The 16,608-nt window shown below is 40.0% G+C and overlaps 1 protein-coding gene across 4 annotated transcripts in view; it reads right to left on the bottom strand.

Annotated features, from left to right (window-relative positions):
- ALG6 (ALG6 alpha-1,3-glucosyltransferase) overlaps positions 1-16,608 on the bottom strand; it is a 32,058-nt gene that overhangs the window by 12,109 nt on the left and 3,341 nt on the right. For 2 of the 4 annotated variants that reach the window (XM_019489125.2, XM_019489124.2), the window contains exons 2-7: positions 16,378-16,429; positions 14,756-14,912; positions 14,538-14,650; positions 10,398-10,482; positions 4,276-4,365; positions 3,213-3,301 (exon numbers count right to left, since the gene is read on the bottom strand). In XM_019489125.2, coding sequence (XP_019344670.2) covers positions 3,213-3,301; positions 4,276-4,365; positions 10,398-10,482; positions 14,538-14,619 — 346 coding nt within the window. In that variant the 5' untranslated portion in view covers positions 14,620-14,650; positions 14,756-14,912; positions 16,378-16,429. The remainder of the gene's footprint in view (positions 1-3,212; positions 3,302-4,275; positions 4,366-10,397; positions 10,483-14,537; positions 14,651-14,755; positions 14,913-16,377; positions 16,430-16,608) is intronic. The other 2 variants (XM_019489123.2, XM_014593895.3) reach the window with 1 other exon arrangement.

The following is a 16,608-nucleotide window of genomic DNA, read 5'->3' as shown; positions in this document are numbered from 1 at the left end:
AGCTGGCCCACACCATGTTCATACATTAGGACACCTTGGCATGCCCTTATCCATAATCACATTCACCCCTTCTTAAATATTTTTGTTTTGCTACACCGGCAGCCCTGCCAACAGTTGGAAATATTTCTAGAAGTGGTTCAATTATCAAACCTTTCCTTATCTTGAAATAAGAAGAAATTGAAAAGTGCTCTAATATCTTGTGCGAGTGTCTACCTTTCCAAGGAGAGAAAGTAGTACAAGACAAGGTCTTCAAAGGAAAGAAAGTTTAAGTAAGCAAACACGCAAAAAAAAAAAAATACCCCAGACAAAACCACAACAACTCAAGGCATTTAAGTGATTACTATACATTTCCAGCACTTGAAATTCCAAACTCTGTAGTCTAAAAGTAAAACGACACTAGTATTTCAGGGTCACCAAAATGAGACAACTTGAATGGGCTTAATATTCAGTGTGCTTACCTCAGATCTGACCCTTTAAATTGTCTAAACTTGGTACTGAAAAAGAAACTGAAACATCCCAAATGAACTAGTCCTCTCTGAACTCATACTTGGGAACCACGATACCTTCAGTCTAGAACCATGTAAATAGTCTGATGAACGAAATGGGACTATTCACATGCTTGGAGTGTCCTTCCAGCCTCAATTTCCCCTGTGCAAAATAAAGTTTATTTTCTACCTAAGAGGACTTTTGCAATCTTTGATTTCTTCTCAGCCTAAAGGAGGGTGTGTGCACCCAAAAGCTTGCAAAGAAAGAAAAATATATTTTTTGCTATTTGTTAGTTGGTCTAATAAAAGGCATCATCTCTGAACTCAGAGTTTTAGAGTTTTGTATTTCTCTGTCTCAGACCAACACAGCTACCAAATAGATCTCTGGAGTGTCCTTTGGCACCTGGCCAATGTGCCCCTTCGTGCATGGCACCTGACAGGAACCGAGCCCCAGGGGCTACAATTTTTTGTTTCTTAAGAGGTACATTTTTTTAAAGTGTATGCTCAAAAATTTAACATAAAAGTATAAATACCAACAGTCAACATTCAATTGTATTGAATTTTGTAATCCTGATGCATTAGTTTAATGGCTATTGTTAAGAGAATGTTTATCAGCTTTCTTAGTTTGTACATCAATGTTTTGTCAAGCGTGTTGATTTGAACATTAATAAAGACCATTTCAAGGGTAATTTAGTCCTAGTGATTTTTTTAAAAATCCAATCAATTTCTAGAGACCAGATTGAAAGGTTTGCGGGCAACACAAGAGGTGTTATCGATGAGCATCTCATTCTGCCAGTATAATCAGCATAATAAGGAAACTCGCTATGCGCAAGACATCTCACAAGACTCCTTGCTTAACCTAAAGCAAAAAGCAAGCCCATAGTTAAAAAAATAATAATAATAATATTGAGTAGGGCTGACAAACGGTTAAAAAAATGTGATCACAATTAACTGTGAGATAAAAAAATAGTCACAATTAATTGCAATTTTAAGTGCACAGTTAAACAATAGTCAGTAACCCCCCACCCAACAGCCTGGAGCCCATGCACCCTGCAGCTCCTCCCCACCACCACCACCAGCCCCAGCCCTGACCCTGGCCTGCTGCAGACTCACTCTGGTTGAAGCAGACCAGCCCCACACCTGCTCCAGACTCACCTGCCCAAGCTGAGCAGTGTCTGCGGCCAGGCAGAAGCTGCTGCTCAGCATGAAGGAAAAGTAGCTCCTCCCCCTCACCGTGCTAGGCCCTTCCTGCAGCTGCCCAGAGCCTGTGCCTGGGCTGCCCTACAGCTCCTCTGCAATGCCACTGCTGCCCCACTGGGCAGCCCGGAGGTGGCAGTGATGACAGCAGAGAGGAGCCGCAGGGCAGCCCAGGTGCAGGCACTGGGTGGCTGCAGCAAGAAGGCCCCAGCAGCAGTGAGGGGGAGGGGCTGCTTTTCCTCCGTGCCGAGTAGCAGCTTCTGTCTGGCCACTGCTGCCGCTGCCCAGCATGGGCAGATGCGTCTGGAGCAGGCGTGTGGTGGGCTGGGGCTGGGGTTGAGGCTGTGTGCACGGGTTCTGGCTGGTCCACTCCACTGGTCAAAATGAGGTTGGTAATTAATGCTTTAATTTGCTTTTGTGTTAATCACATAAGTCACCGGTTCCCAAACTCTGACAGATTGCACCCCACCAATTTAAAATGATACAACCTTAAGTACCACAAGCAATTTTTTTGGCTCAACCTTAAGTGCCACCAGCAAATTTCTGTCATATAAATAATACATTTTTGTCATGTAATTTTAATAAATCTGTTAACGCGTACCACTGACAGGTTGTCCGCGTATCACTGACAATAGGCATACCACAGATTGGGAACTGCTGGCATAAGTTAATTGCGATTAATTGACAGTCCTAATATTGAGATTATTTAGGTGCCTTGTAGCTGCTTAAACTGCACAGTACTGCTCACAGTATGACCACGGTTAGAAGTCACTAGCCACATCATCAGCTGTTATGATACATCAATGAGAAGAAATTAAAAGTATTTACAATTATTTCCCCATATTCATTCGACCTTTTCATTATAGGGGCAGTTCAAAGCTCTGATATGATCAGAGAAGTGACTTATGAAAATTAGATTTTAATGAGACTGTTACAACACCTAGTTTTTACATAGTTTTTGAATTTCAAGGACTTGTGAATATTCTGAAGAAAGGACATCTCTTAAAAATACCAGCTGCATCAACTCTTCAAATAAGGTACTAAAATTCACAAATAGATGTCCCCAAGATACCTAGAATAAAGTCTCGACAGACTCAATATTTCCAAGACAAAAACAGTGAAACTGAAACCCACCCTCCCCCTCAAACTTCAGGCATCTTTACTTATCAGAAAAATACAGACATGTCATTAGGCCATTATAAAAATCCATTCCAGGTAACCTTTAAAACCTAGATTTTGGCCCCAAACTACCAAAAAAGCATTTTAAAACTGTCTCCAAACTAATACAATTTGAAAAATGCTACCTTCAATGTAATGTTAACTGCCACTGTCACAACTGAAGGTAGAAAGAAAAACACACAGGGAGGAGGTCCGATTAACACTATCACAGACCTGCAATACCACTACAGTCAGTCAATTCTGGAGCACAAATTGGTACAAAAAGAGAGAGGCTATGTTAAATTAAATGCACTAAATTAGTAAGCCAGACAAATCTAGAAAAAAAACGTATTTCTTAAAATGATCTTATACCTGTTGCACGCATAAATAACTTATGCGGCTGACTCTCATACCCACGGGATGTGTGGAGACCAATCCAATCAGGATTTATTAACTTTGCACTGCAAAACAAAGCATAGACACATCAAAATGTAGACAGTTCCCGTTTCTCTTTACATTCTGTTCAGCAATAGACGTGCACGGAGGTATATTCAAAGAATTAAGATGAGTGAGGCAAAATTTTTCAACAAGCAACAGTGACCAGTGAAAGGTTTTCCTTGCCACTAGACTGACTTATTCTACAGAATTTAGCTGCTAGTCAGAAATAAAGAAAATTGAAAATAATTCTCGTAGACTGATAAAAAAAACTGATAAAAAATTGATTCTGTTCTTACACTGTTGTTTCAAACTAATACCAGTGGCACTATATAAAAAAGAAAGGAAAATAATCACAAGGTAGTTTTCATTTCTATATGTCAAACAGAAATTGGGCGCTGTGCAGGCAAGTGTCCCTGCAAGGCTGTGCCAATGTACCTTAGCTTGCACCCTTCTTATTCCAGAAGTCTGTCTTCATGTTTAAGAAAATTATTTCAATACTGGTTAAGGCCCAACCAGAAAAAGCATTCCACATTATACATGTACAGAGGGTCTGCTAGAATCCCCCTTGGACTCTCAGTATAAGATTAATTTTCCATTTGTTATAAACATGCCTGGCATACTTTTTTCTAAATATCACTGATCCAATATGACTTAATTAAGAATCAATAACTATGATCCACAGCTTGAGCTAAAACTGAAGGAACTAGAATATAGGAGTCTCCCTTAGAAAGAAAACTTCCCAATAATGTCAAAGTAGAAAACAAAGCAGGATCAGGCTTGGAGTGAGGAAGACAAAATTATAATGGTTTTATTGTTTTACATGCTTTTCAATCTCTGATATAGCCCAAACAATTAAGTCTCTACCATTTGTTCCTTTCCTCTTGGGAGAAAAAAAATGGATTTGGTTTCTTGTACAATAGCAAATATTTCAATGTTTTAAATAAAATATTTGTTTTATTATTTTATTTTAGAATTATTTTTAGAAAAATTAACTTACATGCAAGCACACAAGAGACTGTGATAAGCAGTAAGAGGTGGATAATCGAGGCCCCAGTACTGTAGATTATTGTCACTGGTATTGAAGTACCTGGGGGAAGAAAAGGAAAGCTGATAATGGATCTAGGGTTCTGGCATCGTTATAGACATTGTACCTTCTTTTCAGATGGAAGGAAAGTTTGCACATTAAGTCTAACAAGTCTATCAACAAACTCCGCTGTTAAAAGGAACTGAGTATTGTTCACTGGAATTGTTTTATATTTTATAGATATAACTGCAAACACTAAAACATAGCCATCAAATGAGTCTGCAGACACTGGCTGGCATCTGCAGCAGGGAAGACAAGGCACAGCCGTTGGAGATGCTGCTCAAGCAAAATTCCATGACACCCAACTTAGATTATTTATCTGAATAAAATGCCTGTATGTTGAACCAAGTCTGAGTGATCCAAAAGCCACTGGGACAGGGAAGACGTGCAAAATTGGCTCCCCAACACATGTCACAGTCCACAGATCTTGATTTGATAGGCTCATTTCACCCTTGCAGTTGTGCACTAGATTCTTCAGATCTGGGAATTATTCCAAACAGTAATTTTGCCTAATGTTAAAAAGGGAACATGAACTTAGCATGGCTATAAAAGCAGTTTTTACAACATGTTGATTTGACTTCATCTATAGGAAGATTTTGTTTACATTATGTTCCTCCACCTCCCTTCTTGGGATTTAGGTAGTCCAACTGCAGCTTTTAAATGGCTCTTTAGCTACCCAGTCAAATTCCTGTTGGAAGCCATACTAACCCAACAACTGCATGAAGATAGCTAAAGACTCCTTGCATGAGCTTTGTGAACCTCCTGAGGTCACTTACTATACATTGGTCACGTTTACTTTTTTCTGTCATGATTTCTAAATACCTATAAGCAGCTCAGCATTTGCAGAGTGAAGACAAGCAAAATGTCTGCAGATGGGTAGCCATAGAGCTAATTCAAGTATTAAACAGAAGCTATAAATGCATAATGCTGTATTTTCTTCAACTAAATCTGTTTTCAGAGATACACGTCTTTACTAATTCATATTACTTAAACCTCAGAAAGATAATCAGGTGCACATGAGCCAAGTAAGAAAAATTCACCTGTTCACAACCCAGCCTAATTCTCCTGCTACATTTATTTTGCAGTGTCAGTTTGTCATGGATAGCATCACAGTGCTATTGTGGAAGAAAAACATAATTCTTCCAACCTTGGGCTGTGAAACAAGAAAGAAGGGAACAGGCTTTTGTTTACACAGAACCATCCCAATGACGAATCCACGTCTCAGATCCTTAAGCTGGATACAGCGTACGATTATTGATGTACCCAAGAACGGACCTCAACAGAAAAAAACAGAAGTCGTCATGTAAAAATGGACAGGAATGATTGAGTCATGAAGCTGCTGCTTAAGTCCAAGGGTAAACACATTTTTTCATCACCAGAGACAGGAACAAGCAAATTCGTTTTGGTAAAATAAACCAAAAAGGTAAAAGAGGTTTGAAATCTGAACCTTGCTCCTGATACTTTAGGCTATAACATGTACCATTATCAAAGGGTGGGCATGCTGTTCCTATTCCAGAGAGTCAAAGTTTGGAAGGAGCCACATGGGGAAGCTATACCACTGGGTAACAATCCACCATGAGGGTAGCAGACAAAAATACAGGCACATCCATTCACAGACACTCCAGAATATTATATGTTGCAGTGTTTTTCAAACTGTGGCTTCACAAAACCCTGCAGCAGGTCATCAGGGGTTCCTCAAGGAGACTGGGGATAATGGTGGAGCAGGCTGGGAAGGCCACAGCTCCCATGGCCCACAGAACCAAGGGTAGAGGCTCTGTGGCAGAAGTGAGATGAAAGGGTTCCTCGTGGCTTTAGGAAGTTTGAAAACTACTGGCAGAGGAAAGCTGCTCAGAAAAAAAACAACCCCCCCAAACAGCTGCTCCAGCCTAAGCACAACTGGGTAATTCTACCAGTATGCAGACAAAGCAAGGAACTTAAGGGCACCCAAACAACAGATATAACTGAGTTGTCAAAGTACTCCTAAATAGCTGACATGAGGTCATGAACCTGGATCAGATATGTCAGCAATACCACTTCACCGAGCTCTCCCTAAGAAAGTAACCTCTGGAGGACAATGTGTAAGAAAGAGTACAAAGGAAAAGGGTTTTCCTGACTATAATTCTGCTGTGTCTATATTTCTGCGGAGGGCTGGCAGCAGTTAGAATTTAGCCATACATTCCAAATGAAAGGAAGAAGGTTTTATTCAAGGAAAATAAAAGTTACAAAAATAAGACATCAGACCCTTTAAATCTCACAGTGAAACAGATTGACTAGTCTTTTATAATTGCCAAGGGGCAAGTTCTTGGCTTTTCCAGTCTATCCACTCAAATGCAGCCAATTTTTGACATTTATTACAGTAAATGATATTTCTTGAATTCCTTATGAGCTGCCTGAAGTATCTTATGAACAATTGATGATAAATCATATTTCTTTAAGCTGCATCTCTGCTTCTTATCCTACCACTCAAGATTGCTCATGCCAAGGCAGTTCAGCTCCTTCACATGGATTTTAATATTCTGCAATTTCTTAGTAAGCTTCCCAGTTACTTAATGTATTTTATTCTTATCCTTCCCTAAACTTGCAGTTTCAAAGGGAAAACAGTGCATATATCTGCTGATACTTAGCAAAAAGGCTGTCAATTTGTAATTAGCAGTATAAGAAGAAAGGATGCTATTAAGGTGGCTTTTGATAAATATGCATGGGCTCTGGAAAAGGACACCAAAAAGAGACAGATTTAAATTCTAGCCTCTGGCTCAGAGAAACCTCATGCAAGGTAACTAAGTACAAATCATACTGGAGTTTACTGCAGCAATTTTTTTAATATACTTTGTTACTGATCCAAAGGAACAAACATGGAACATACAGCAAAAGTATACACTTGCCTAATATTCAATTAGCATTCAAGCTATAAAAGACTAAGAGATATTTTAGGAGTACTCAGAATTTTAGAGAATCTCTCTCTGTAAGTAGCTAATTACACCTACATAATATTTCATTTGCTGCTCCACAAACAACTCTTATAAAGAACAAGCTTTAATATGCGTTACCAAAATTGCTCAGTCTCTTACTTTCATATTTTAACAATGTTTCTTACATGCTCGGCATTTCTGCCATAACTGTAGGCGGCGGGAGAAAATATTATTTGGGGGAGCTGACCCCCACCCTCCCCTCCCACAGGGCTGTTGCAGGGCCAGCAGACACCGGTGTTGTATGCAGCAGCAGTAGAGCATGAGGCGGGGGCACTAGGTACAGCAATGCAGTGGCAGGGCGTGGTGGTGGTACTGTGGTACTGCTGCTGTTGCCAGCCACCACAAAGTTAGTTGGTGGGGAAGGCGGGGGGGCCACTAAGCCCTGTTAGTCCTGGCCTCCTGCTGTCTATGACCACAGCCATACTTAACTATTGCATGTATTGCCCCAAGCAGGACTATACAACAGCCCGCACTTGTAGGGAACAAATTAGAAAGGCTAAGGTGGCAACTGAACTTAGATTAGCAATGGGAATCAAGGATAACTTTAGGTAGGTTCTTCTTTAGGTATGTAGAGAATAGGAGGAAAACAAATGGGAGTGTAGGGCCACTGCTCAACAACTCAGGACAGCTGGTTACTGGTACCCAGAAGAAAATTGAACTCCTGAATGACTACTTTTCTTCGGTATTTCACTGGGCCAAGGGGAAAATCATACCAGATAGAGTACAGAATGAGAAAGGCAGAAATGACTGCCTCCCTACTACTGCCATAGAACTGGTGTGCAATCAATTAAAGAAATGATAATTCAGCAAGACTGGATTCACTCCATTTGAGAGTGCTGAAGGAGCTGGTCAAAGTCATCATGGAGCCCCTGGCGAAACTCTTCCAAAACTCATGGCACTCGGAGTGGTCCCTGAGGACTGAAGAGGGCCAATATTGTCCTCATCTTCAAGAAGGGCAAGAGGGAGGACCCAGGTAACTATAGGTCAATTAGCCTAACTTCTATCCCAGGGAAAATCCTGGAAAAATTCATTAAGGAGTCTATCTATCTGTGATAGGCTTGCAGAAGTTAGGATTCTGAACGACAGCCAGCAGAACTTTGTTGCGGGCAGGTCTCGTCTTACCAACCTCATCTCCTTTTATGATCAGGTAACTCACCACCTGGATAAGAAAGAAGTAGTTGATGTATACCTTGACTTCCAAAAAGCCTTTGATCTGGTATCCCATGATGTTCTCATGAGAAAATTGGAGGATTGTGGGCTTAACTGCGAGACAGTTAGGTGGGTAGGAAGATGGCTGCAGGGTAGGACCCAGAGAGTCCCAATGACTATGTTGTTCTGGTGAGAAGCGGGCAGTGGTGTCCCACAGGGGTCGGTGCTTGGTCCAGTGCTTTTCAACATCTTTATCAATGATTGGATGTGGGGATGAAGAGCTTACTGGCCAAGTTTGTGGCTGACACTAAGTTATGGGGAAGCATGGTCATGCTTGAAGATAGGCTACAGATACAGGCAGATCTAGACAGGCTAGCAAGTTGGGCGATTCAGAACCAAATGAAGTTCAACATCAAGAAAGGTAAAGTGCTTCATCTGGGGACAAACAACCCCATGCACACCTACAGGCTTGGCGGTGCCAAAGCCTGACCAGCACCATAAATGAAAGGGATTTGGAGGTAATAATAGACCACAGTATGAATATGAGCTGGCAATGCGACGCTGTTGCCAGCAGGGCAAATAATACTCTTGCATGCATCAATTGGTGTATCTCTACCAAAACCAAGTAAGTGATTCTTCTGCTCTGCTCAGCATTGGTGAGACGCCAACTGGAGTACTGCATCCAGTTCTGGGTGCCATACTTCAACAAGGATTTGGTAAAGCTTGAGAAAGTCCAGAGGAGGGCCATCTGTATGATCATAGACTTGCACAGCAAGCCATATGAGGAAAGGCTGAAGGACCTGGGACTCTTCAGCTGAGAGGGGACTTGGTAGCATCTTACTGCTACATCAGGAGAGTACATCAAGGGCATGGTGAAAACCAGGAGTAATGGCCACAAACTCCTGGAAGACCGTTTCAGGCTCAACATTAGGAAAAACTTCTTTACAGTTTGAGTATCCAGACTGTAGAATAAGCTCCCTCCAGAGGTGGTACCATCACCTACCCTGGAAACCTTCAAGAGGAGACTGGACAGTCACCTTGCTTGGGTCAACTGACCCCAGCTATCTTTCCTGCCTAGTGAAGGGGGCTGGACCCAATGATCTTCCAAGGTCCCTTCCAGCCTTACAATCTATGAATCCAATGAAATGCTAATCTACAGAGCATTCAAGGGGAATGTTGAAAAAAAGACCAAGTTTGTTGTAAGATTCTGGTATGTGCCTCAAGAATAAATGTGTGGTTTTTAGCACCTTTTTAATGGTGTAAATAAAATATACTTTCAGTTTCTGATAGTTTCAGAATGAGTATGTATCTGGCTTATTACCAAGTGTGGCGATACATTTCAGAATAATTCTCCTTAAGAATTATTAGTATTACACAAAACAGAATATTGCCTGAGTGTATGGCATAAGAAAGATGTTTTACATGCATTCAGTTTTGTGAGTTCAGGAGATTAGCATTTCATTGGATACATGCAATAGTTAATTATAGTAGAAATGTCCAACATGTAAGAAACATTGTTAAAATATAAAAGTAAGAGACTGAGCAATTTTGATAATGACAGGTAAACGAGAATATACATGATCCCTAATAAGGAAGTTTGTAATAATTGATTCCTGATTCTGTCCAAGCTCTTCCAAGACAAAGCAGGTGCAGTATATTTAAAGTACTGATTACTGGGACTATTTTGTTGCATGAAGTATCATTTAACAAATTAAGCAGCAATGCATTTATTAAATAAAGACAATGGCACTTGAGTCTAGGAAGAGGGAGAGGTCACATTACTGAAAAAGTGCATTTAGCGTAATTCAAAGGATGGTAAAAGAGGTTTCACAGAGATTTTCATTCTTACTTTTACACAAATTAAAATCACATTTTTTCTTACACATTTGTAACCAAAAATTTAATAGCCATACATACCACTGATTGATGGGCAGATTGTAAGTAACTTCTTGCCAGTGTCTCTGAGCTTCATAGTCTCCATACATAGGTGGTTTTCCTGCACCTAAGAAAGTAACACCCAGTAAAAAAAAAAGTGCTAATGAATTTATTGTTGTTTCTCTCACACTGCTTTTTCTCCATAAATTTAACTGGAAATTCATATCTTCCTTGTTCTGTGTCTGACTATTATCATTACCTGATATTGGGCTAGAATGCATAGCAAATCTTTTTCTATAAAAAATACATACGTAATATAGAACAAGTATTATTTTAGTGGCCTGAAATGTGTCTCTGATAAGTACTTATCAATGTATTCAATTTTCCTGAAATAGATACAGCAGCCTGATCATTCCCTAAAAATCATTGGTAATATTATCAGTGTAGCATAAAAAATGTTGCATTTTTTCAGAAATAAGACCATGTAGATAACTGCATTCCTATACTCGTTTTGTGTGAATATGCATCACTGCATTTGCTGATATAAAACAGTACATGACTTGTTTTCCCCTGTATTTTAATAGAAAGTTACCCTTAGAAGCAGTTTTCTTATTTGTAATATATAAAGTAGTCTCTTTCTATTTAAATAGGTAGACCCATATCTGGAGCAGGCTAACAGAAAGAATTCAGTTTTGAATGAGCTATAAAGCTTTTTAAATGCACAAGTATTCTCCACTTTGGGTTACTAGAATTGTTTTTTACCCACAACTTGCATCTGAGTGATTGTAACAAAGTAGTTCTCTTCCATGCATGCCAAAAGATACTTTTGGCATGCGTGACACACACACACCCCTCTCCCTGAGGAAGCTAATCCTTATTTGCTATGGGGAGTGGGAAGGGGAGAACTTTGTCAATACAAAGTCTTCATAGCTTTGTTCATGAACAAGCTCCTCAGTGTAATTTTAAGTGTGGCAACAGCAGCACATTAAGCAGTAATGGTACACAGATAATTCATTTCCTTTACCTTGTGATTACCTATTGAGAACAGAAACTAGGCAGACAGTTACTTCTATTGAAATATTGATGCTAACCTCATGGAGATTGAAGAGTTTCTTTTAAATATAGGAAACCCATCTATACCTCTTTCACATGATCTATGTTTATGGGATACACACAAATACAGATACGTGTGACTTGTTTCTGGACAGAACAGAGAATAGATTTCTACTCTAGTCAGACAGAAGGTTCCTAACAGGTGCGGATATTTGGGAGTCATGCCCTCATCCATGCTCACCTAGAAGAGATAAATCTATTAGTACAGGTTTTCTATAAAGAATGGTGAGGTCCAGATTTTGACATTTCCAGAGTTGTACAGATGTACATGGATTTTCTTAGAATTTCCTTCCAAAAAAGGTGAGAAAAAGATAATTATTTTTCTTAAGAACTGGCAGACTAATTCCTAATCAATAGTCTGACCCATTTTCTATATTGAGATAGTTGATGAACCAAAGTCATTAATTAGCTGTGGAATTGGTCTCAAGTTTTTCTAAATACTAGCATCCTCCAAGTTTCAGGGATGAGCAGCTCAGGACAACTCACAAAAACACTCTCATGGACCCAGAGGGACAGATTTCCAGCTCCAGCTCCCTCTGTGCAAAAACAAAGTTTATTTCCTACCTATGGGGACTTTTTACCATCTTTAATTTTCCCAGAGCCTGATGAAGGGCATTTGAGCCTGAAAACTTGCAGAAAAAAGATAATTTTTTGTGATGTCCTAGTTGGTCTAATAAAAAGGTATCATTTCTGAACCAAGAGTTCTAGATTTTTGCATTTCTAGCATCCTATAAAGCACTGATACACCAGATTTTCTGCTGGGTTCCTTGAAGAGTGAGGATATTTAGGAAGTAAGCAAATTAACTAAGCAGGTAAATGCAAGCTCAGACTCGTCCCTGCCTGGAGGATCCTCCATCTCCATCGCCAGGCTCCTCTGCAAGGAGGTAAACATTGTAACCTATAAATTCATTTTTGAAATTGGATGCCACACAATTCACAAAAGTTATGGAGTGGTGTCTTGAGTCCAAAAAGGTTGAGAACCACTGCTCTAAAGCCAGCCCAAATGAATAGATCAACTCCATGTAAGGGCACTTCACTCAAGAGGGACAATTAAAGCACCTTTCTGCAGCCTGCAGCAGACACGTCCAGGCAGAATTCAGAATTAAAGAAGAAAGTATTGTTGTTCACATGCATTCTGATTTCCCATTCTATTAGGAAGTGCCCTGAGTACTAGCCACAGGTACTTTAAATCAACACTTGCTTTGTTCAGTTTTATTATTGCCTGGGAGCTAAAGATTTCAAGGGCCTCATTCTGCCTTCTGATACATGAATTTAGCTTCTATTCACTTAGTAGGATCTTCACATAGGTATCAGAAGACAGAATTTAAGTTTATTATAAACCACTTATTCCAAATAACTGCCTAAGGGTATGGACAAATGAAGTACAGTGAGCTGTTAAGAATGGGGACTTACCACGTCAGCTGCTTTGTTACAATTGTCTGTCCGTCTGCTGTCGCCCACAGTAAATGAAAGCTAACCTGAAGAGTTTATTCCTGAATAAAACAGGACTACATTGCCCTGGGTTAGCATTCAGTTTATACAGAGAAAATAGGCAGGTGGGCAGTTACTACAGATCAACAGACCTGTGGTAATTCTCCACCCATTAACTCACTGTACTTTTTTTGTCCATGTTCCAAGTCCAACTAGCTTTACACCCAAACCTTTTGCCAAGTGAATTCTCAATGCAAATATTAGTTACTAGCCCCTCTACCAGTCATGATCCTAGCTCAACAGGGAGACATAAAAAGACATCACAGGACAAGCAATAATAAATAAATGAAAGTGATGTACTAACAGAACAAGCAATAGGATACTGGTATAGTAAATGGGAGTGGAAATAACCTCTTTGTGTCTGGTCATTCATGCTACACACAATTCCAAACTATGCTGAATCAGCACTGCTAGCATGGTTTGCTTCAGAGAACAAGCAACGACTTCTAATCTCTTGCTTAAGTGTATGGTTTCACTGAACAGCCGTGACAAAGCAAAATAAAGGGACTCTATCGGTTTGAAGATTACATTCTATCCAACATTTTCTACTTCCCATCATTAAAAGTAATATCTAAGATTTCTGTCTGAAGGAAAGCAGAGAGGGAAAATATTTATTAAGAGAAAACTGGGGTTGATCCCAGACTCAACCTGTGGTTCTCTTGGCTGGCAAGGAAGTATTTAACCAAAGGAGTAGAGAATAAGCTTTTTAAAAGGCAGTAGTGTAAGGAACAGGGGGCAACTGAGGCACCAGCCCTGGGGCACGGACCCTGGAGGAGAGCACAAAAATAACAGCAACTGCACTGTCAGCCTGGCCACTGCTGCTGCCACCTCCAGCACAGCCCGTGGTTGCCCTGTGGGTGGCTGCAGACCAAAGCACCCAAGCATCCACTTATACCTAGATAAAAATGACGCAGGCTTCTCACAGTCAGTTTAGGTGTGGTGTCAAAAGGTTTTGTGGAAAAGAAAACATTTGTGTTTGCAAGCTGTTGCAACGGGAAGGGTAAAGCTTTTGTTCATAGGGCATTATAAACAAAAATCGGGCAAATATGGATGATGGGTGCAAAACCTAACGCTTTGTTTTACACCATTCTTATTAACCTGACCTTCACAACCAATCCTTACAACTTCTCTGACATCTAAAAGAATGATTTGCAGTAAGGCTTACAGGGCAAGTTTATACAATTGTCCTATGGGGGTTGTAGTGGTATTCTGCAACTACTATAATGTCTGAGATATAGCAGAGGAAAGTCAGCTATTCTTTTACTCCTTGTAGCACATAATTACTCAGGAACATAGATACAAGAGCAGTAAGAAATTTAGTATGCCATGTCTTTTCCAGCATATTGTGGTGGTTGTAATGTTGTTCATTACCTAACCCAAGAAAGAAAATGAGCAAGATGGCAGCTCAAGACTTTAAGAGACTCAGGGAGGTACATCAGCTACTAAAATACGCCACTAATTTTGCATGCATCTGAGCCACGTACTGCTTCCTTTTTCTGGGGTCTTACAAATAAGTCCTGAAGTTCTAACGCAAGCATTGCAGTTCACCTGACTTTACAGACCAGGAGCATACATTACCTGAATAAGAACCAAGTGAAACTGTCCAACGTACAGTGAGTCCTAGTAAGACAGCAATGGTCATTAAGCTCCATTTGTCCATCCCTTGTGTTTCAAAACAAGCCAAAGGGTACCTGCAAACAAGACCAAAAACACTAGTGCAGAGCTGCCCATGCTTCTGTCCCCTTATACTTCTTGAGTCCCATTATAACATTAGTAGTATTAATGCTAAATCTCACTCTTTCCTGCACCAGAAGAGTGGTGTTGCCACATTGCAGCTTCCTACATGCTGAGCCAGAAGGGTCTATTTCAAGTACTGAAAAGTTTCTAAGCAGAAAGCCATACACTGCCCAGAAGTATCTTCTCCCATTTCTAAGCCACAAGCTGACTGGGCTTCTGGCAAAAGAAAAAAGAGAGTATAAGATTTCAGACTACTGAGAGGAACCCCCATCTTTGTATACACACATGCATATTCCTAAGGCTCCATCTCCTCGGTTGTTGAGGACAGTACAAATATTGCATGCATTAGGAATGCGATCTCTTTCCAGAGGATTAATGTGATTTTTGTAGAATTTTCTACTGGAGTACTGAACCAACCAAATAGCAATGACAAGCAGAGCTGATAGTGTAACATTAACTCACTTTGTCTACTGTGTAAATGCCAATTATATGGTGACATGTCAATGGTGAATGTTTGCAATACACTAGGATAGCTACAATAGATTCAAAATGGGCCTGATTTTCTGCAGACATGAACGTGTGTAAAACCCACTTTTCTGAGCAGTCCCAATTTCTTTGATGAGACTATTCACAAGCGGAAAAATCTATACCTCTTGTAGTAACTGTCTGCAGAATACAGTCCTAGTTCCTTACCAGACAGGCTTAAAAGTTAAGATTTCACTGTTCAAAATACTCAATGTGTTTTTATAAACACGCAAATATAGACATATATAAAATATTAGGGTCAAGATGCAAATAATGAAATGTCAAAGTCAATAGGATTATTACTTGCTTGCTAAGGCTCTTAAGACCTAATTTAAACAGGAGGTTGCATCCTGGGCCATGCATGAAGTCTTTAAAACACTATCAACTCTAGAAAAACACTGACCTCAGATACTGCAAAGTGAGCTAGGAGGATTCAACTACCTAGTGTGAAGTTTTCAAGTATCTTTATTCTTGGCTTTGAAACCTACCCATGCCTCCTGATAAATGTTAGGGATACCAAGCAGTTTAAGCATTTGTTTATTAAAAAAACATTTACTCTTTAATAATAAGCATTTTCACATGTGTTTGTTCCTTCCCTTCTTCCATTGACTTAAAGGAGAGGAAGCTTTGGCAACTTCTAAGGACTTGTATTAGGTAACCAGTTCAGCTCCAAAATCCCAAAAATAAACAGTAGCACTCACTGAACAAGCCCGAGAAAATCCAAGTCATAAAAATACTACATGCAAAAGGCTTTTCTTTTACCTAATTATGAGCATAAGAACACAAGCTTTTTTGTTGCTTTCCCTGACAGCTAAGCTCCATGAAGCACATGAAAGCTATCAGATGAGAAACTATGGCCCTTAGTTTGGGGTATAGTAGACCACAGCAGTCCCATTAGGCCACTGGGAAAAGCACGGCCAGAACTAAGGGAAATTACTTTCTCATTTGTAATGCCTTGCATGAAGGGTTTCTCAACCTCTTTACAGAAAACAAACCACAGACATTTTTGGTACCCTGGAAAAGTGGTATAAGTGAATATGACTCCTCTGAAGCCAAACTATGTTTGGTCTCTTGAGTCTTATATTAATTTAGGCCTTCAGTTCCTAGCGTTCCGTTAAAATGTTAAGTTTATTTTAGTAAACAGGAATTACATTACCTGTGAAGGGGGAAATATTAAGATAGGCTTGCTGGACTGCGTGTATAATGAGCTGAAAGAGAAAGAAAGAAAGAAAAAATAGTTGCAGCATACCTGTTTGACCTTCTTGTACACTGGCTTCAAATGAAGAGGGCCTGGAACCCACCTTCCATGTCAGGCACACTCCTCATTACCCCTCACCCTGCCCCAGAGGATATTCAGGGTATAACCTCCTGCATGGAAACTGTCTCA

This window comes from Alligator mississippiensis, chromosome 5, assembly GCF_030867095.1.
Source record: "Alligator mississippiensis isolate rAllMis1 chromosome 5, rAllMis1, whole genome shotgun sequence".
NCBI lineage: Eukaryota > Metazoa > Chordata > Crocodylia > Alligatoridae > Alligator > Alligator mississippiensis.
This window is presented reverse-complemented; position numbering and strand designations above follow the sequence as displayed.